The 21,432-nt window shown below is 44.7% G+C and overlaps 1 protein-coding gene across 2 annotated transcripts; it reads left to right on the top strand.

The window, feature by feature from the left end:
• Positions 1–212: 212 nt before the first annotated feature.
• Isy1 (ISY1 spliceosome associated protein) lies at positions 213–21,221 on the top strand. 2 transcript variants are annotated; one of them, XM_021164032.3, is made up of 11 exons: positions 213–529; positions 3,770–3,792; positions 4,472–4,523; positions 4,975–5,040; positions 5,775–5,817; positions 11,306–11,418; positions 14,152–14,269; positions 17,583–17,717; positions 18,424–18,545; positions 20,253–20,339; positions 20,713–21,221. In XM_021164032.3, the coding sequence occupies exons 1-11, from the start codon at positions 527–529 to the stop codon at positions 20,818–20,820; spliced, it is 870 nt and encodes a 289-aa protein (XP_021019691.1). In that variant the 5' UTR covers positions 213–526; the 3' UTR covers positions 20,821–21,221. The 2 variants fall into 2 exon arrangements, with proteins under 2 accessions (XP_021019691.1, XP_021019692.1); XM_021164033.3 differs by having other exon boundaries at positions 215–529; positions 17,583–17,705.
• The last annotated feature ends 211 nt before the right edge of the window (positions 21,222–21,432 follow it).

Consider the following 21,432-nt stretch of genomic DNA (forward strand, 5'->3'; position numbering starts at 1 on the left):
TCCCAGGAAGGCAGGTTCGCCCCACTGGCTTTGGTTCGCCCCAATGCCTGCGCCTGCGGGGTCCAGGCAGGTGACAGGAGTCCACGCAGGGCCCCGTGTGGCTGTGAACACTCAGTGCATTCACAGAGGTGGAGTCATTTTCAAAAAGGTCATCTGCTGTCATAGAAGACTCAGGAAGAGCAGAGGCAGGCGAATCTTTGACCTCAGTTACCAGCAGAACGAAACCAAACGACAACTGACGTACACATTCCTGCCGCGCAAGCGTAGTCTTGCTGACTTAGGCGCGGGATGACGCACTGGACACGCGTCGGCGGGAAGCCGCCCACCGAAGCTCCACTGCAATTCTCTCCCCTCCCTCGTTCTCCCTCCCTCGCTTCCGGTCCTTAACTTCCGGTCCTTTCCATTTAGTATTCCGACAAAAAGACCAGACTGTCCGCTGTTTTCCGTTCCCGCGTCTGCCTGCCTCGTTCCGGGCGCCTGAGCACTGTGCGTTGCGAAGCGGCGCCAGGTCGCCCTCGCCGGCACCATGGTGAGTGCGGTGGGGAAGGGATGGGGTTCACGGGGGACCTGAGGTCTGGGCCAGTGTGCGGCCTCGGGCTTCCTGGCCTATGCCGGGATTCTTTTCCCGCCTGGCGTAGCTGTAAAAAATGGCAAGAAAACTGACTTTGGGAGCTGTATTGAGTCTTGGTGGTTCAGTCCGGGTGAAGCACATTATGCGTAGAAACTGAACGGCCCGGGGTTCTCAGGTTCCACGGATAGGACCTTTTAAAGGGCAGGATCTCCACGCCTTTGCTTGCCTGAAACCGAGGACAGAATCTGGCATTCTCTACACGTGTGTGACATCACCGTGAGTGAATGAATAGGATGGGCTGACGTGTTGAGAGGTTGTGATTCTCGGTTTCATTCACTCAAGAACCGTTTAATAAGTATGAGATCAGACACAGTGTTGGTTCAAAGAGGCGCAGTTACTGTAGTAATTTCAAAGCAAAGTCTCCGTGGACCTCGAGAAATGGCCCAGTGATGAAAAACCACTTCACTTTGGTTCCCAGCACCCACATGGTTGCTTACAGTCATCCAAAACTCTAGTTTTAGGGGATCCAACACCCACTTGTTAAGTGACACTAGACACTCATGTGGTGCACTTACATGCATACAGACAAAGCACTCATACACATACAAAAAATATTTAAAAATTAAAGATAGAAATCTCCTTAAAAGTATACGGAGTGGCTTTCATACTTCTGAGATTTATTGATGTCTTTGAAATCTGTATAGTCTTATCTACAAAACCAGCCCATTTTGGTAAATTTTTTTTTTTTTTTTTGGTTTTTCGAGACAGGGTTTCTCTGTGTAGCCCTGGCTGTCCTGGCACTCACTTTGTAGACCAGGCTGGCCTCGAACTCAGAAATCCGCCTGCCTCTGCCTCCCGAGTGCTGGGATTAAAGGCGTGCGCCACCACGCCCAGCTGGTAGATATTTATCTATATGCATATGCCAAAGTATGTTTAAGGATCAGGTGTAAGTATATGCATAACCACATGCAAAATATGGACACTTATTCAAATATATAGGCCTTCTTGTCAGTCTGTGCTTTACAATACTAAGTAGAAAAAACCCATTAATACACTTTGGGCGGGGTGGTATTTACACATACATGGGTGCAAACAGATACATACTCCTGTTAAATAAAACAGATGCATAAACATTTAAGGAAGCCATGGAATGCTTACAGAGGATGTTTTGGATGCTACAGACTGTTGAGAACAGAAACCTAAAAAGGAGAGGAAACAGTGGTCTTGAAGCAGCTACGTCTGAAGGAGGGTGTGTCCTGTATTAATGTCATGTTCATATATCCACCTTCCACTGGCCAGGTTTCAGAGTTGATTGGAAGGGGCATTCTGAAGGGCAAGTTAAATTAAACTCATCTTGCTGACTCTCTAGACTGTGTGTCTGTTTCTGCTTGTCTTCATGTGTTTATCTGAGTAAGTCATCATAACATTGCAAGATCAAAGCTACGATATGTGCTGTGAAGGGAAACTTAGATTTTGGTGAGACCATGTCTCAGTGATGGTGAGAGGAAGAGCTGGGAGCAAAATCTCAAGTTCCACATTCAGCAGGTGCGCTTTCTGTGTAGTTCACAATCCAACTGAAAAAAAAATCTGTGTTCTCTTCCTGATCCTGTGTAACATTTAGGGACCATTGACCTAACACTGCAAAGCCAGTCTGGTTGCTCTCCTCTGATAGCCACTGGCAGCAGACAGACAACTAGGCTGTTTCTGGTTAGAGTGGTGTATGGTAGTGCATATGTTATCGTATCAGGAGCGAGAGAGGGGTCAGAGAGGTTAGTGGATATGATCACAATACATTCTGCACATATGTATGATTTAAAAAAATAAAAAATAAAAACCAGCCTGGTGATGGCAGCGGCACATGCCTTTAATCCCAATGCTCGGGAGCCAGAGGTGGCCAATCTTTAAGTTCAAAGACAGTCTAGTCTACAGAGCAAGTCTCAGGACAGCCAGGGCTACACAGAATATGCTGTCTCAAAAAGCCAGAAACCAACTAATGGTAGGTTTAGATTTTTTAAAACCTATTTTTAATGAGGGTTCTTTTTTTTTTTTTTTTAAAGATTTATTTATTTATTATATGTAAGTACACTGTAGCTGTCTTCAGACACTCCAGAAGAGGGCACCAGATCTCGTTACGGATGGTTGTGAGCCACCATGTGGTTGCTGGGAGTTGAACTCTGGACCTTCGGAAGAGCAGTCGGGTGCTCTTACCCACTGAGCCATCTCACCAGCCCTTAATGAGGGTTCTTAAATGTTTTAATGTCCCTTCTAGTCCACCACCCACCAGAGGCAGTGGAAAGGAAAGGCTAACAGAGCAGAGGAGGATGTGGGCCTGTTGAGAAATAGTTCTTTGGAGCAAATCCAATTTTCATTGTCAGGATATCAGCATTTTAGTTTACACAGATCAGCAGTATTAGCTAGATCCGTTCACAAATACCATCATGAGTCAGCAATGGCGGGACTGGAAAATACCATTCATGAGTCAGCAGCGGCGGGTTGATCCAGAAGAAACTGCAAGGCTCTGGCAATTGGCCTGAATCTGCAGAAGCGGCAAGAAGCTGTTGGAACATCACCAGAATTTTTTTTGGTTTGTTTTCTTCTCTGAAGTCATGACAAACAATGACTGACAAAGAATGGTAAGGCCTACCAATACCATCCAGCATTATCCACTGTCTATTGGACTACATTTATATCCTTTCCAAACATCACATGTTCTCTCTAGCATCTGCTCTATCAAAACATCACATGCCCCTTTTCCAGGCTGCCTTCAGACAACACCACATGTCTGTTCTTAGCAAAACATCCTCCCATGTGTCTGCTTCAGCAAAAACATCCTCTCATAAGACAGTTTCCAGTAAGACATCACATGACACAACTGAGTTTCCAAAGAAACCAGAAACTTCTATATCGCCAACCAACAAACAAACAAAACAGTAGAAGTGATAAAGATGTTCTAGGGCCAGAGGAATTGGCTTAGTGGTTAGGAGCAGGTTTGGTGCCCAGCACCCATGTCAGGCGGCTGACAGTTGCCTGCACTCTAGTTCCACGGAGCTGATGTTCTCTCCTGTCCTCTGCACACACACAGTGCATGCACAGACAAGCAGGCACACACATTGACGGATTAAAACGTACGGCTTAAAATCAATCACAAGAAAGACAATTATTCTAAACTTGGTGTTTTCTTCCCTTGTCTCCTTCTAGGCCCGAAATGCAGAAAAAGCCATGTGAGTATCAATTTTCTTGGGGCTGAAAAATTTGACATTTAGTAATCGGCACAGAGCTTGTATGAGATCCCTTTGGTAGGAATCTTTTTAGAAGTGGTTTCTTTTCCCCATGTGTTAAAATAACCTTTCTTTGTTTGCTTGTGTTTTTTTTTTTCCCCACTAATGTTGTCTGACATCTTCCAGAACTTTCAGTGAGTAAACATTTTCCCTCTTGAAGATGAATTGGAAATGATGGGAAGGGCAACCTGATGTTAATCTTTTAGCTCTTCTTATTTTTTTTATTTAAAAGATTTATTTATTTATTATATGGAAGTACACTGTAGCTGTTTTCAGATGCACCAGAAGAGGGCGTCAGATCTCATTACAAATGGTTGTGATCCATCTCTCTAGCCCCTTTTAATACTTCTGTATATTGCTTATCACAGTGTGATAAATAGCAGTTCCCCACAGTCTATATATGCAATGTAAATATAAAGTAGATATTTGAGTGCCCAGAAACACAAATGATGTTGGAGGCCTATCCCTTGGAACATACAAATCCTTAACTACTATGTTTTTTTTTTTTTTTTTTTTTTATTACCATTTGCATGAATGCTGTTAGCTGTGGTCATGAGCAGATCTACCCCATCCAGGAACTTGAGTGCTAAGAAATCTAATGGGGTCTTTTGTGTGCCTGCAGGACTGCCCTGGCGAGGTTTCGTCAAGCTCAGCTGGAAGAGGGAAAAGTCAAGGTGAGTGAAGCACTCCCTGGGAAGTAGCAGGAGCAGATGCAGGCTTGGAGCCGCAGCTCTGCCTGCTGTGTTAGCTGAAGAGTTTGTGCACTCGTGCTGCTGCTTTGCCTCTTTTCTGTTGGCACGTGGTTATCTGCTTCCCGCTTGCCCCTTATTGTTCCAGCTTTAATGTTGACTAGGAGAAGGTAGAGAGTGGACCTGGAGAGACTAAATATTTGCATATATTTATTTTAACTATACACAGTTCCTTGAGTAAGTATATATATCCTAATTATATAGCTCCCTAAGAGATTGTACAGTGACGGTTAGGAATTGAATATCCTCTAGCACTGTGACTTCAAGTATATTTAGAGCATTAAATATTTAAGGTATCAAGGCTGAATCGGTTGTGGATGTCACATAGGTGTGTACAGAGCCCAGTTCCCATGTGTGTTACTCTCACCCTCCTTAGGAACGGAGGCCCTTCCTTGCTTCCGAATGTACTGAGTTGCCGAAAGCGGAGAAGTGGAGACGGCAGGTATGTTCAGTAGAAATAATGGCTCTGCTTGCTTCTTTTTACCTCATCAATGATTATTAACCAAAAAAAAAAATTTTTTTTTGAGATTGGGTCTCTTTTTGTATTCCTGGCTCCACTGTGTATACCAGGATGGTCTCTAATTCACAGAGATCTGCCTGCCTCTGCCTCCCTAGTTCTAGTTTTTTTTTTCTATTCTTCTTTTTTTTTTTTTTTTGGTTTTTCCAGACAGGGTTTTTCTGTGTAGCCCTGACTGTCCTGGAACTCACTTTGTAGACCAGGCTGGCCTTGAACTCAGAAATCTGCCTACCTCTGCCTCCCGAGTGCTGGGATTAAAGGTGTGCACCATCACACCAGGCTGTTTTTGGTTTTTTGAGACGGGGTTTCTCTATGTAGCCTTAGCTGTCCTAGAACTCTCTGTAAACCAGGCTGGCCTCGAACTCACAGAGATTGCTTGCCTCTGCCTCCCAAGTGTGCACTACCACTGCCCAGTGCTGTTTTTTTTTTTTTTTTTTAAGACATAGTCTCACTTTGTATCTTGGCAGGCCTGGAATTCATTGCATAGGCCAAACTGTGTGTGAACCCACAGAGATCTTCCTTCCTCTGCCTCCCCAGTGGTAGAATTAAAGGTGTGCTCTGCCACACCTATAGCATTTTTTTTTGCTTGTGAATTACCAGTTTCTTGTACTTTCAGATATGTTCAAAAATGATGAGAATGTGCCTGTTGCTTCCCACAGATCATTGGAGAGATCTCAAAAAAGGTTGCTCAGATTCAGAATGGTAAGCTGCCTGCCTTCTAAAGTGTTCTAGAACACAGTCAGATGTGGGGACCGGTGTGAATGCTGGCCAGGTGTGGTGCATGCTTGCGATCCCAGTGTCAGGAAGTGCGGGCAGGAGCTCTGGGCAGCCCTCACAGCTACACAGCACGCTGGAGGCTAGAACCATCAAACAAGTAAACACAATTTTGTCAGTTTGACCTAGTTGGCATTTCTAGAATGCAGCACCTAATGACATTTCATTTAACTTTATTATGTTTTTTCATTATTTAGAACAATTTTAAATTTAAATATATTTTGATCATATTCTTCCCCTCCTTCAAGTCCTTCTAGACCCTCTCCCCCTTCCTACCCAACTTTTTTTTAAAAAGATGTATTTATTTATTTATTTTATGTATATGGCTACACTGTAGCTGTCTTCAGACACACCAGAAGAGGGCTTTAGATTCCATTACAAATGGTTGTAAGCCACCATGTGGTTGCTGGGACTTGAACTCAGGACCTCTGGAAGAGCAGTCAGTGCTCTTATCCACTGAGCCATCTCTCCAGCCCCCTACCCAATTTTTAAGTTCTTTCTCTAAAAGCAAATGGTAGCACAATACAACAACAAAATCCCCCAAACCAAAAAACCAAAATACCTCCCCAAACAAAACAGAACAAAGAACAAACCACTAAATTGCAACCAAATATAAATGTAAGCACATTAAAAAATGGTGGAGCCCAGTATCTGTCTGTCAACTACTCCTGAGCATGAGGCCTGTCGTGGAGTGGTTGATATACCTAGTGTTGTTCTATTATTGAAAACTGATTTCCTCTGTCCCAGCATGCATAAACAACAGTCCAGTTGTTAAACTTTACTGTAGTGGATAGGTCTTTAATCATTCATTCATTTACTCATCTTAAAAAATAAATAAGATAAAAGAAAAATTATCACATCAAAATTGGACAAAACAAACCAACAGAAGGAAAAGAGCCCAAGAGAAGACAAAAGAATCAGAGACCCATTCATTCACACTTCAGGAATCCCATAAAAACACCTAGCAGGAAGCTGTCATAGGTGGCGCACGCCTTTAATCCCAGCACTTGGGAGGCAGAGGCAGGCGGATTTCTGAGTTCGAGGCCAGCCTGGTCTACAAAGTGAGTTCCAGGATAGCCAGAGCTATACAGAGAAATCCTGTCTCGAAAAAACCAAAAAAAAAAAAAAAAAAAAAAGAAATGCAAAGGATATGCTGGGAGCTGTGCGGGCCCTCTGCATATTCAGCCCCTAAGTTCACATGAGGTTTCCTCATGGTGACTTAGAGGGCCTTGTTTTCTTGGTGTCCTTGATCCCCTCTGGCCAGTACACTTTTTTTTTTTTTTGCCTCCTTTTGTGAGGTTTTTGTTTTGTCTTGTTTTTGCTTTTTGAGACAGGGTTTCTTTGTGTAGTCCTGGCTGTCCTGAAACTCGCTCTACAGACCATGCTGGCCCCCAACTCAGAGGTCATTCCTGCCTTTGCCTGCCAAGGGCTGGGATTAAAAGCATGTGCCACCACTGCCCTTGGAGGGACGGGATTTGATGTAGACATTTCATTTAGGGCCGAGTGTTCCTTCTCTGTGGAATGTCTGGCTGTGGATCTCTGAATGTGTCCCCATCTGCTGCAGGAGGAAGCTTCTCTGGTGTTGGCTGAGCAAGGCACTGATCTATGAGTGTAGCAGAGTGTCAGTGGGACTGATTTTATCACGGTGTTCCCCCCCCCCCCTTTTAGACTAGGATTATTTGGTGTTTGCCCTTGGTCCCTGGGCTGATCACCCAGCCAAGCAGTGTTAGGTATGGGTTGTATCTTGTGGAGTGGGCCTTAGGTCAAGCTAATTATTGTTGGTTACTCCCACAGCTTTGTGCCACCAATTGCCCTAGCATATCCTGCAGGCAGAACACCATTGTAGTAAAGAGTTGGTAGCTGGGTTAGTGTTTACGTTTCTCTCTCTCTTTTTTGTTTTTTTAAGACTTATTTATTATATGTAAGTACACTGTAGCTGTCTTCAGACACCCCAGAAGAGGGCATCAGATTTCATTACGGATGGTTGTGAGCTACCATGTGGTTGCTGGAATTTGAATTCAGGACCTTCAGAAGAGCAGTCAGTGCTCTTAACTGCTGAGCCATCTCTCCAGCCTGCGTTTCTCTTTTTAGAGCATGTAGAGTATGGTCCTTTACCAAAGATGCTGGAATGTAGGGGTGAAGGCTCTATGTAGACACTGGCTAGACAGCTCCATCTTCAATGAATTGTGTAGATGTTGTCTTCAGCAATGGGGCTGTGCTGTGCAGTTTGCGGACAAGCAACCTGTAGTCTTGGCAACAGCCTGGGTTGTTTAACAGTTCCTGTGGGGTTCCTTGGACAACAACTCAATTAGATATAACACAATTTTGGCAGTAGAAGTCTAGTTTGGTGATAAGAGTCGATCGCCTTCAATATGTATATATTTTAGGAAGTTTCTTCTGTATTAGGCTTCCATACTACCCCTTTTAATATTAGCTGTCTCTCCCTGTATTTCCCTCCAACCCTCCTTCCCTTGTTCCCACTTGATTCTCCCATTCCAGCCCCCCATCTATCTGTGACTATCTATTCATTTCCCTTATAAGGCCACACAAATTATTCACCAAAATAGAACATATTCTTTCTAGGCTATATGACAAATGTCAGAAAATTCAAAATAATTGAAATCTTACAAATTAAGTTTTCTGATTATAACAACAGGAAGAAAAATGCCTACATACTTAAAAATTAACATGTGCATGTATATATGTGGAAATTCAAACGCTTTTGTGTTGTTACCATTTATAAAATCAGCAAGTGGGAGGGTCAAGCAGGACAGCCTTGTGTTTAAGGACATGACCTAGGTTTGAAAACTAACCAAACACACTACTTGAGATGGTCCATAATTTCTTTCTAGCACACAGGGAGACAGAGGCAGGTGGATCTCCATGTCAGCCTGGTCTGCAAAGGGAATTCCTGGACAGCTAGGGCTATACAGAGAGAAACCCTGTCTCAAAGAAGAAAACAAAGAAAATAAAACAAACAAACAAAAAAGTAAACAAGAAAAGAAAACCAATCATACGGATAACAGCAAAGGGCTGGGGAGCTGGCTCAGTGGTTAGGAACACTGGCTGCTCTGCTCTTCCAGAGAACCTGGGCTTGGTTACCTGTCTCCACTTCAGCTTGCTTACACTTAGCTCTAACTCCAGCTCCTGGGGATCCAGTGCCCTCTTCTGACCTCTGCTGGTACCCACATACAGGTGTTAGACACATATACACACATATAAATAAAAATTGAAAACCCCCAGGAAACCAGGAGTATTTGCACAGTATCTGTCTGTTTAGGTGGCGCTGGGGATTGAACCTAGGGTCCTGTACAGTTGGCCTTCCACTCCTGAGACATACTCCAGTCTACTTGTATATAAAGCTAACAGATATATTCAGAGTTTGTTTGCTGAAACAACAAAATATTACTGAAAGGAATTAAAAGATGTTAATAATAATAATGAAGAGATGCTGTGTTTCAAGATGGTAGGACTCTGCATAGTAAACGTTTCCTTTTCTTCTTCCTCTTCCCTTCCTCTCTCCTCCTTCCCTTCCTCTCTCCTCCTTCCCTTCCTCCTCAGCTGTTCTGGTACTCACAGCTATCCTCCTGTCTCAGCCTTCCTAGTGCTATGGTTACTGGCATGGACCATCACACTCAGCTTTTCTGTTGATACTGTTTGAGATAAGGTCTTGCTATGTAGCCACCAGTTTTTTCCCGCAAATGCTAGCAAAAAGGATTTATTTTATGTATATGAGTACACTATTGCTGTCTTCAGACACACCAGAATAGGACATCAGATCTCATTACAGATGGTTGTGAGCCACCATGTGGTTGCTGCGAATTGAACTCAGGACCTCTGTAAGAGTAGTTGGTACTCTTAACTGCTGAGCCATCTCTCCAGCCCTTCCTTCTTTTCCTTCCTTCCTTCCTTCCTTCCTTCCTTCCTTCCTTCCTTCCTTCCTTCCTTCTAGCACCAACTGTGCATATGTACATGCAGGTGCGGTTGCCTGCTAAGGCTAGAAGAGTTCACCAGACAAATCCTCTGCAGCCTGAGTTACAGGTGGTTGTGAGCTGCCTGATGTGAGTGGCTGCTGCCACTCAAACTGGTCCTCTGCAAGAACAGCAAATGCTCCTAACCATGGAGCTCTCTGTCCATCTTACCTTTTATTCTTTGTTTCAATGGACTTATGCAGGATGAAGCATGCTACCTCTAGCGTAAGTTAGAGGCTTATGTGTCTGTGTAAGCTGTCCCCAGATCCAGGTTGCACCCTTCACTGCACAGTGTTCCCCCATGATCACTTTCAGCTTTATTCCAGTTAGCTTTGCTTTAGACCTTGCTGTGACTCCTGGGGACTCAACTTGTGTGTGGTTACCAACTGTCCTCTCATCTTTGGGGTGTCCATCTGTGTCCAGTGCTTAGCCACCTTGGCCAGCCTTTCAGCATGCGCTCTGTGCATTTCCTCTTTCAACTGGTCTTAGGCCGGCTATCAAGTCCACAGTCCTGGCCTACTTTCCTGAAAGGGCGAATGTAGCCAGACTCACTGAATTTTTGCCTGCCTCAGAAATAACTGTTGCCTATAGCCTTGACTGTTCACTCTAAAGTGCTGTAAATGATATAGAAGGGTTTCCTTTTATAGTTTTTTGGTTGCTACTTTTTAAGGTTTTTTGATACAGGGTTTCATTGCATAGCCCTGGCTGTCTTGGAACTCTCTTTGTAGACCAGGTTGACCTGGAAAACCCACCTGCCTCTGTGCATATGTACATGCAGGTGGAAAACCCACCTGCCTCTGTCTCCCAAGTGCTGGTATTAAAGGTGTGTGTCACCATCACTTAGTGAGGATGAAGTTTTTTGTTTTTGTTTTTTTTTAAGATTTATTTATTTATTATACATAAGTACACTGTAGCTGTCTTCAAATGCACCAGAAGAGGGTGTCAGATCTCATTATAGATGGTTGTGAGTCACCATGTGGTTGCTGGGAATTGAACTCAGGACCTTCAGAAGAGCAGTCAATGCTCTTAACCACTGAGCCATCTCTCCAGCCCAGAGGATGAAGTTTTTTAAAAGACTTTTAACCCTACATTATTGGGAATCTTTATTTATAGTACTTGGTCTTCCTTTATTTGGGTGTTAGTGACTTTCCTTAGTCAATTTATTATTTATTTACTTTTGAGCTGGAGTCTCACTGTGTATCCCTGGCTAGGCTAGAACTCACTGAGGTTTGCCTGCTTCTGCCTCCTGGGTGCTGGTGTTAAAGCATGCACCACCACACCAGGCCTTTTCTTCTGAACTTCAATGAGTAGTTTTAGGCAGTGTACCTTTGGGGTTGAAGCCTTTCTAAAGCTGTAACACTGAGTATATTATTGAAAGTACTGACATTCATTACTTTAGGGCATGGCATCTTGAAGAAATGATATTAACGTTTTTTGTTTTCTAGCTGGCTTAGGGGAATTCCGAATTCGAGACCTGAATGACGAAATTAACAAGCTGCTGAGGGAGAAAGGACACTGGGAGGTCCGCATCAAGGAGCTGGGCGGTCCTGATTATGGAGTAAGTATGGAGCTCCAGGGGCACCTGGGACAAGCTGATGACTTGTCTAAGCATTGTGTGCATTGCCTGTAGATTCAGTCCATCCTGTCCAGAGGGGCCAAGGGTGGCAGGGCTGAGAAGCAGCTGTTACATGCAGGCAGGATGCCTGCGAAAAGGATGGTGGCACCATCCTGAAATCCCACATGGCACAGGCCTTGGCCTGGCTCCGCAGAGACATTCCTGTCTGCTGTCTTCCCTCCTGTAGTATCATGATTGTAGTAAGACACATGCTCCCACACTTTGTTTGTTCGTTTGTTTGTTTGTTTTGAGACAAGCTCTTCCTATTATGTAGAGACTCCTGACTCTCCTGGAACTCATTATGTAGACCAGGCTGGACTTGTGTGTGTGTGAGTGTGTGTGTGTGTGTGTGTGTGTGTGTGTGTGTGTGTGTGTGTGTGAGAGAGAGAGAGAGAGAGAGAGAGAGAGAGAGAGAGAGAGAGAGAGCACGAACATGAGTGTTGGTGCCAATGGAGGTGGGAGGAGGAGTCTGATCTCCCAGGAGTTGGAGTTACAGGCAGTTGTTATATTTGAGCAGAATACCTGTGAGCCTCCTGATGTGGATGTTGGGGATTGAAGGCAGATCCCCTGCAAGAACAGGATGTGTTTCTACGGTCTAAACCATTTCCTAGTCCCAGCACACACACTTTATGCTGCTATGTGATGCACACCAAGTGTGCTGGGAAAACTCTGTAATGTACTTTGGCATTTTCCATTCTATCTTATTTTTTATATTTATTATTATTTTTGTTTGTTTACCTTTTTATTTTGAAATATACAGTAGGAACATTTATTTAAACACTTCTAAAAGGTATTATCCATGCTTGTTTATCTTTTGAGACAGGGTATCATGTAGTTCAGGTTGGCCTTGAAGTAGCTAAGGCTAATCTTGCCTGTCTGTCTCCTGCGTGCTGGGGTTTCAGGCATATACCACCATGCCTGGTTTTATGTGGTACTGAGGATTGACCCCAGAGCCTTGTGTCAGCTAGGCAGGGTCTTCCCTGATGTAGGTGCATCCCAAGGCCCCTTGATATATTTTTATTTTGTTTGTTGTTGGTGTTTTTTTTTTTTTCTTTCTCTCAGACCAAGTCTCACTCTGTAGCTCAGGCTGGCCTAATACGATATGCTCTAACCTAGCCTTGAATTTGTGACAGTTTTCCTGTCTCGGGCTCTCAAGTGCTGAGATTCTAGGCATGCACCCCACACCTAGTTATATTCAGGTATAAGGAAGCACTATGCACCATTAGCATCCTCGGCCCTATTGGGTTTTTTTTTTTTTTTTTCTTTTGGTTTTTAATTTTTCCTTTTTTCTTTTTCTTCCTAAACATTTATTTATTTTATTTATATGAGTACTATGTAGCTGTCTTCAGACATACCAGAAGAGGGCATCTGATTCCATTACAAATGATTGTAAGCCAAAAAGCCACAATGTGATTGCTGGGAATTGAACTCATGACTTTTGGAAGAGCAGTCAGTGTTCTTCTTTTTTTTTTTAATATTTATTTTTTGTATAGGAATACACCATAGTTGTCTTTAGACACACCAGAAGAGGGCATCAGATCCCATTACAGATGGTTGTGAGCCACCATGTGGATGCTGGAAATTGAACTCAGGACCTCTGGAAGAGCAGTCAGTGTTCTTAACTGCTGAGCCATCTCTCCAGCCCGCAGTCAGTGCTCTTAACCATTGAGCCATCTCTAGCCTGGTTTTTAATTTTTCTTAATGATATTTATTTACTTATTCATTTATTTATATGTGTGCATGTACACACAGAAATGCACATTTAGTGGTCAAGAGGACAAGTTGTAGAAGTTTTTTTTTTTTTAATTCTACCATGTGGATCCTGGGGAATTGAACTCAGGTCATCAGGCCTCCTTCTGTAGCCCCTTCAGTGCTGAAATTAAAGGTGTATGCCACCGTTTCGGGCCAGCATTTTTTATTTTTTTAAGCTTACTTTTTTGTGGTACTGGGAATAGAGCCAGGGCTACTTGCATGCTAGACAAACACTACTGAGCCACATCTCTCTAGGTTCACTTTTATGGGTTTTGAAAACAATGCACAATTGTTCTTCTATGTAGAGTGTTTTTCATGTGTGACATTATTATCTCAAATTGTATTTTTTTTTTTTTTTACTTTTTATTAGGTATTTTCCTCATTTACATTTCCAATGCTATCCCAAAAGTCCCCCATACCCTCCCACCCCCCCCCCTACCCACCCACTCCCACTTTTTGGCCCTGGCGTTCCCCTGTACTGGGGAATATAAAGTTTGCATGTCCAATGGGCCTCTCTTTCCAGTGATGGCTGACTAGGCCATCTTTTGATACATATGCAGCTAGAAACACGAGCTCCGGGGTACTGGTTAGTTCATAATGTTGCACCTACAGGGTTGCAGATCTCTTTAGCTCCTTGGATACTTTCTCTAGCTCCTCTATTGGGGGCCCTGTGATCCATCCAATAGCTGACTGTGAGCATCCACTTATGTGTTTGCTAGGCCCCGGCCTAGTCTCACAAGGGACAGCTATATTAGGGTCCTTTCAGCCAATGCTTGCTAGTGTATGCAATGGTGTCATCGTTTGGAGGCTAATTATGGGATGGATCCCTGGATATGGCAGTTTCTAGATTATCTCAAATTGTATTGTAAACAAAAGAGCAGGCTTGTGTGTCAGATCTATTCTTCCTCTTTCTTTCCCAACAAGAAAGTTGGCCCCAAGATGCTGGATCATGAAGGTAAAGAAGTCCCAGGAAATCGAGGTTACAAGTACTTTGGGGCAGCAAAAGATTTGCCTGGTGTCAGAGAGCTATTTGAGAAAGAACGTAAGTAGTTCATGTGTTTGAGAGTGCGTTGGCCTTTAATTGTTGCTACTGAGTGAGAGAAGTATGCTGTATGCTATTTGGTAGGAATTATTGCTCCCAGATTTTTAAAAATAGTTTAAAATTTGTATTCCTAAATTTATTCTATATTTTTGTAGCATGGTCTCATGTAGCCCAGTCTTTGAATGCCTCATCTTCTTATATCCACCTGTTAGGAATATAGACATCTATCCTTTTTGTTAAAAAACAAAAACAAAAAAACCATTGTTCACTCTGGCCTAAGACTTGCCAACTAACTTCTGTCTCAGCCTTCATAGTTCTGGGATTATAGACCTGCATCATCGTGTCTCGTTTTTGTTGTGATTGTTGTTCTTGTTCTTGTTTTTTGTTTTGTTTTGTTTTGTTTTCACCTACCATTCATTTTTCTTTATTGTAATTGACATTACTAGTGTGTCATCAGACCTCTGCTGAGTACCATTACCCACTGAGCCATCTCATCGTTGAATTTTATACAAAGTTTTCTGCCTTGTTAAGATTTGAGTCCATGCCGGGCGTGGTGGCACACGCCTTTAGTCCCAGCACTCGGGAGGCAGAGGCAGGCGGATTTCTGAGTTCGAGGCCAGCCTGGTCTACAAAGTGAGTTCCAGGACAGCCAGGGCTATGCAGAGAAACCCTGTCTCGAAAAACCAAAAAACCAAAAAAAAAAAAAAAAAGATTTGAGTCAATGAGCTTGCACTTGTTAGACAAGCACTCTGCCACCGCCTTCCGTCCGCAGCCCTTAGCTGGGTTTTTCCTTCAGTGGTAGGCTTTGTTGTTGTTGACACAGAGCCCTTCCGTTTTACCCCAGGCATGTCTTAAACTCGTGAGCTCAACAGCCCGAGTAATATCCTGCCTCAGACTCCTATTCGACCAGGCCTGGCTCAAGAGTGGTGTGCATGAGTCACCCCTCTCAGTAGAGTTAAGGAGAGGTTTAGGTCCCCTTGCTGCCCCGCTGCAGGACTCTGTAGAGATGACTGGGACCCATTGTTATCTTCAGGTTTCCTTGTAGGCTTAGTTTTTCCACATTAGGTAAAGTATTAATCAACCTCAGTTGACTGAAAGTGTTTCTTCTTCTATTTCACATGATTGCATTTTAAACCTATTCCTTACGGTCAGGAGGATGGCAGTGCTTTTGCTCTGGCCAGTGTGATGAGCACCCCTTCACAGGACATGACCTAAAGTGGTACATAAAGTTGCCATTATCAGATGTGGGCAGTGACTGGAGGTCTGCCAAAACATGGCTGTCCCATACTGTCGTGGCACCCCTTGATGCATGGAAGAGCTCCTCCCCAGTGGTTGTGAGGAGTTCAAGTGCATCCCAGGGGCAGTGATGGGGAGCACCTGCTGAGCCTGTGCGGGGAGGCCCTGGGCTAGGGCCTCAGCACCAGAAGGAAAGCAGGAAGGATCATTGTGTGGATTAGCCATTTTTTAAGCCGTGTTCTGTTGGTGGGCCAGCCTTTGTTTCTATAATTCTCATAATTAGAAGATATTTGTGATTTTAAAAAACGATGTTTATGTGTCTGTATGTAACTGCAGGTACATGTGTGCTCCCATGTGCATGTAGGGGGACAGCACTTGGGAGTTGGCTCTTTCCTGCTGTATTTGAGGCAGAGGCTCTCTTGTTTAAACCTCTATGCTGTGTACTTTAGGCTGGCCCGCCCTCCAGCTTCCTAGCAATTCTCCTGTTTCTGTTTCATATCTTTACGCAGGAGTCTGGATTCACAGATATGTGCTGCCTACTGCATCTGGCTCCTTTACACGGTTTTAGAAGTTGAAGTTGAGTCATCGGGTTTGCATAGCAAACACTTTTTGCTGCTGAGCCATCTCCTGTTTTGTTTTGAGCCATTCTTCCTGTTTTGTTTTGAGACAGGGTCTTACTGTGAAGCCTGAGCCAGCCCGGAGTTTGTATGGTAGCCCAGGCTGGCCTCCCTTGTCCTGGAATCAGGGATGTTTGCTATCATTCCCTGCTTATTTCTGTAATTCATAAAGTTGATAATTAAATTTGATTACCAGTGGAAATGTTCATATATTTTTCTTAAAATATTTTTTGGGTTACATATTAATTTTGTGAGTACAGATGTTTTTGCCTGCATGTGTGCCCATGCATGCTGTGTCCCCCACCCCAGAGTCCAGAAGGGGACATTAGATTCCCCGGACCTGAGGTTACAGATGGTTGTGAGCTACCATGTGGATGCTGAAACCAATCCGAGGTCTTGGAAGAGTGGTGCTCTTAGGCACTGAGCTGTGTCCTCAACCTCTGCAATTTTCCCTTCTTTAGTGATCAACCTTTATTCTTAGACCAGTGTTATAGTTTTCATTTGCTTTCTCTTTGATAATTACATTTGTGCTCTAGACAGCTGTCTGGTCTGACGGGGCTTCCTCAGAGCGCACTCATCTACCCTTCTTAGGCTTTATTGTCCATGTGGTTGTTTTGTGTCAGAGAACATTGTACCGATTCTGGGTTGTAAAGCAGCGTTAAAGAGGCTTCGGGATAGATACCCACCACGCCATGACTTACAGTCGTAGGTTACCCCTAGTGTTTTCAGGACTGTAGGAATAGTTCTGTATGAATGATATACTGTATGAATGATGCATTTCTTTCTTTTTTTTTTCTTTTTTTTTTTTTTTTTAAAGATTTATTTATTTATTATATGTAAGTACACTGTAGCTGTCTTCAGACACCCCAGAAGAGGGTGTCAGATCTCGTTGCGGATGGTTGTGAGCCACCATGTGGTTGCTGGGATTTGAACTCTGGACCTTCGGAAGAGCAGTCGGGTGCTCTTACCCACTGAGCCATCTCACCAGCCCGAATGATGCATTTCTCTGCATATAAAGCTATTAGGGACCTGTGGGTTTGAAGGTGTTGCTAGAAAGTGCTTCAGACTTTAAAGTGGGCTCTAGGGCTTGCTAAAAAGTGGTCACTATTGATCTACATCCCCAGATCTGTCTATTTAAACCATACACATTCCATTTATTTACTTGGTATGTATCTACTTTTGTAATGCTGAGGGCTGAACCAAAGGCTTCGGGCATGTGAGACAAGGGTTCTATCACTGGCCTATACTGGTAGCCTAAGGATAAACTTTAATTAGGTTCCACTTTGTTGGACCAAAGCTTTAGCTTTAGGATGGGTGGGTGCAATCACTTGGTCCCGTGTGTGACTCAGAGAAGTGCTGACTGTGGCATCTCCATGGCCATGTGTCCTGTGTAGAGAAAAGGTTTGGCTCAAGGATGAGCTTGTTGGGAATTCAACTTAAGTTGCTGCCATTTCTTGTAGCCCTTCCTCCTCCCAGAAAGACACGTGCTGAGCTCATGAAGGCCATCGATTTTGAATACTATGGTTACCTGGATGAAGATGATGGAGTTATTGTGCCCTTGGAACAAGAGTATGAGAAGAAACGTATGTCCATGAGTATGTCACTATAGCTGACACCTGGTTTTTGTTCTCTCCATTGCAAATGAAACAGTGCATGATACCAAAAGCTGGCTTTATTGTTGCTGAGGGTCTGCAGGGGGCTGGCAATGATCTGACATCTAGGTGGCAGGTGAGGCAGTTAGGGTCATGCTGGGTTCCAGAACAGCAGGTGAAGCCACAGATTTTCCTCTGTCCTGATCCAGTTTCTGGGAGGGCTCAGTCTAGCTCAGTTTAGCCAATCTAGCTAAGCTCAGTCTTGTAAGCCAGCTTTTCCTGAACTTGTTTAGTAGTATCCAGTAGCTTGTAGACCTGCTTCTTGCACAGCTGACAGCTTACTGTGTGGTGTGTATACCAGTGGTTGCTTCTTCCCTGTAGAGCATACCATGCCAGCCTGAGGAGGCGATCCATAGCAGTTCCCAGCAGAATTTGGGAATGCTTGGTGAGGGTGGGACCCAGCGTGCACTGTCCTTCCCTTTTTCACGTATGCATGTCAGTCGACCACTGGAGAGATTAGAGACATTGTCACAAAGCCTGCCTTGTACCTACCTACCTACAAGGCTAGAGGCATTGTGGCACAGACTGTCCTTTGTAGCAGTTTTCACTCTCCAGGGCAGAATCGGTGTCTTTTTCCAAAGGGGACATCTTGGTCTTTTAGCCCACTGAAATGTATTTTAAATAATTCTCTATTCTCCTCTGTCTTCAGTCAGAGCTGAGCTGGTGGAAAAATGGAAGGCAGAGAGAGAAGCTCGGCTGGCAAGGGGAGAAAAGGAAGAGGAGGAGGAGGAGGAAGAGGAGATCAACATCTATGCCGTCACGGAGGAGGAGGTACGGGCATGGGTCCTGTCTGGTGCTCAGTGACCTCTTCTCTGAGCTACAGAGTACACTTGGGGGAGGGACTGGGCCATGCAGAGCCCAGCGTCCTCACCTGCAGGACGGCTGTGGTAACCCTTCAGAGGAGCACAGGAAGTTCCAGACAGGAAGGGCTAAGGGACCTAGTGTTAGCTTCCTTCTAACGGGCCAATTCTCTCGAATGATGGAGGACAATATGTAAACTCAGTTGAGGTCACATAAGCTTCAGCCCATGACCTTAGCACTTCTGTGGCTCAGCAGGAACTCTTGAGTAGACTTCTAACCCATTTCACAGATGGAAACAGGCCTATGGATTTCTGCAGAGGCTTGTGACCAGGGGTGGGCCTATGATCCTTACCTCTCAAGCAGAGCCTCTGGGCTCTAGACTCTTGGTCCAGCATGGATCAGTCAGAACACCTCTGATTTGCTGTTCTGAGACAGGGGAGACGAGGCAGGTTTTCCATGTACAGTTGATGAAACTTGCTTGTACATCCCTGGCAGAGAAGCAGGTTTGGAACAGGTTTGATGACTTTGTGAATGTGTTACAAGATATGGAGGTTCCTGCACAGTCCAGCTGACATGCAGTAGGGATCAGCAAAGCGTTTAAAGCAGGGTGGCAGCATGCCCTGGGCTTTCTCTGGGTTACAAATAAACACTCACCTGCTTCCTCAGGTCTATAGTCAGTGGCCTAGACACACCATGCTCAGCTAGGTGCAGGAACAAAGCAAGCAGCAGGTACTGGAGAAGCCAGGATGGGTGAGGACAGCTGGCTGGCCAGTGGTTGGGCACAGACCAGTGTAGCTGGTGTGATGGGCTATGCAGGGGTTCCACCCAACAGGATTTTCCTGTATTATAAAAAATAATGGAAAGGACTTTTTTTTTCCTTTTAAGTAATTTTACCTTTTTTTGTTTTGTTTTGTTTTGTAAAGATTTATTTATTATATGTAAGTACACTGTAGCTGTCTTCAGACACACCAGAAGAGGGCATCAGATCTCATTACGGATGGTTGTGAGGCACCATGTGGTTGCTGGGATCTGAACTCAGGACCTTCGGAAGAGCAGTCAGTGTTCTTAACCACTGAGCCATCTCTCCAGTCCCAATTTTGCCTGTTTTAAGCATTTTGTTTGTTTGCTTGTTTTGTGTTACTGGGGAAGTAAGCCTTCTAGCACTGAGCTCTGTCGCCGGGCCTCTCTTTGTTCTGAGATAGGGTTTACTACATTGTTGAGGGAGGCGTTAAGGTGGCTTTCCAGCTCTGTGGTGCTTTTGTTTCTTACTGTTACTTTTGGAGATGGGGGTCACTTCTTCTGTAGCCCAGACTGACAGGAACTTGAGGCAGGCCTCTTGCCTTAGCTTCCCAAGTGTGGGATTGCAGGTTTGTGCCACCAGGTCCAGCTTGGGTGACACTTTCTTTCTTTTTTTTTTCTTTTCTTTTCTTTTCTTTTTTTTTTTTTTTTTTTGGTTTTTCAAGACAGGGTTTCTCTGTTTAGCCCTGGCTGCCCTGGAACTCACTTTGTAGACCAGGCTGGCCTCGAACTCAGAAATCCGCCTGCCTCTGAGTTCCCGAGTGCTGGGACTAAAGGTGTGCACCACCACGCCCAGCTTGGGTGACACTTTCTATAAAGGTGTTGGTGTTTATGTCACTGACAACCTGCTCATGGCTTGTATGTTCATCTTCTGTGCAGTCTGATGAAGAAGGCAACCAGGAGAAGGCCGGGGAAGATGGTCAGCAGAAGTTCATTGCTCATGTGCCGGTGCCATCACAGCAGGAGGTAGGCTGGATGCTGTGGGAGGTAGGCTGACTGCTGTGAGCCCTGAGGCAGAGTGCTGCCCTTAGAGCCAGTCCACCCGTGAGGCTCACCTTCCTGGGTGTCTCTTGTCCCTCCCTTCCACTGTGCACTCTTGAATCCTAACCCTGTGGCACACAGAGGTGTGTTCACAAAGGGGTGGGGGATCCATGAAGGGCTGGGCCGTCTTGACGGAAGTGATAAGCAGGAACTTTGATGGACTGTTGCTCGGGAAGTGGCTGGGTTCTTGCAGACCCCCAAGATGTGCTGACCTTGTCCCTGCAGGTAGTCCCTGCTTAGGTTATGGTAGAGGTGGGGGCCTTGCTGAGAGTGACTTCTTTACTGTGGGTGTCCACAGATTGAGGAGGCACTTGTACGGAGGAAGAAAATGGAACTGCTCCAGAAATATGCAAGTGAGACCCTGCAGGCACAGAGTGAAGAAGCCAAGCGACTCCTGGGGTACTAGGCTGAGCCAGAGCCCTTCTTGAACTCTGGAAGACCTGGTGGGTGTGCTTGGTACGCTGTGGCATGCCATCCTCATAGCTGCCCTGGGCTGTGGCTAGGCTGCCTGGCGCTGGAAGGCCTGTACCTTTCTCACCCTTCAGCTTACCTCCGTTTCTGGACATGTGAACTGGCCTGATAGTAGGGCCCTGTCCCTTCCCAGGCAGCTGCCAGATACTGAATGCTTTAGTAACCATCGCCTTTGTACAGATGCCTTTGCTACCGTGTGGATCCATTTATTTTTGTCTTGGAATGTGTAAAATCTGTTCTCTGAAAATCTCCTCTGCCCTATGCTGTGCTTTTGGGAATCAAGAAGGATCAAACTAGTCGCCAGTTTTCAAAAATACATGATTTTTATTCAAATCACATCCAAATTTAGAGACACATCTTCTCTGGGAGACTGAGATGGTGTGTCGACCCTGAGATGGAATTCCGTGGTCAGTGCTGGAGCCATCCCTGCGTCTGGGCACTGCTTACCTTGCCATGATCCCCTTCTGGGAGAGCCATTTCACCTTCTCCTGTCCTGTGGACAGGAGTTTTGAGTTAGCGACTTTATTTTTATAACTTGTTTCAGAGA

Source organism: Mus caroli, unplaced genomic scaffold (assembly GCF_978045245.1).
Source record: "Mus caroli unplaced genomic scaffold, Mus_caroli_1 scaffold_7, whole genome shotgun sequence".
Classification (NCBI taxonomy): Eukaryota; Metazoa; Chordata; class Mammalia; order Rodentia; family Muridae; genus Mus; species Mus caroli.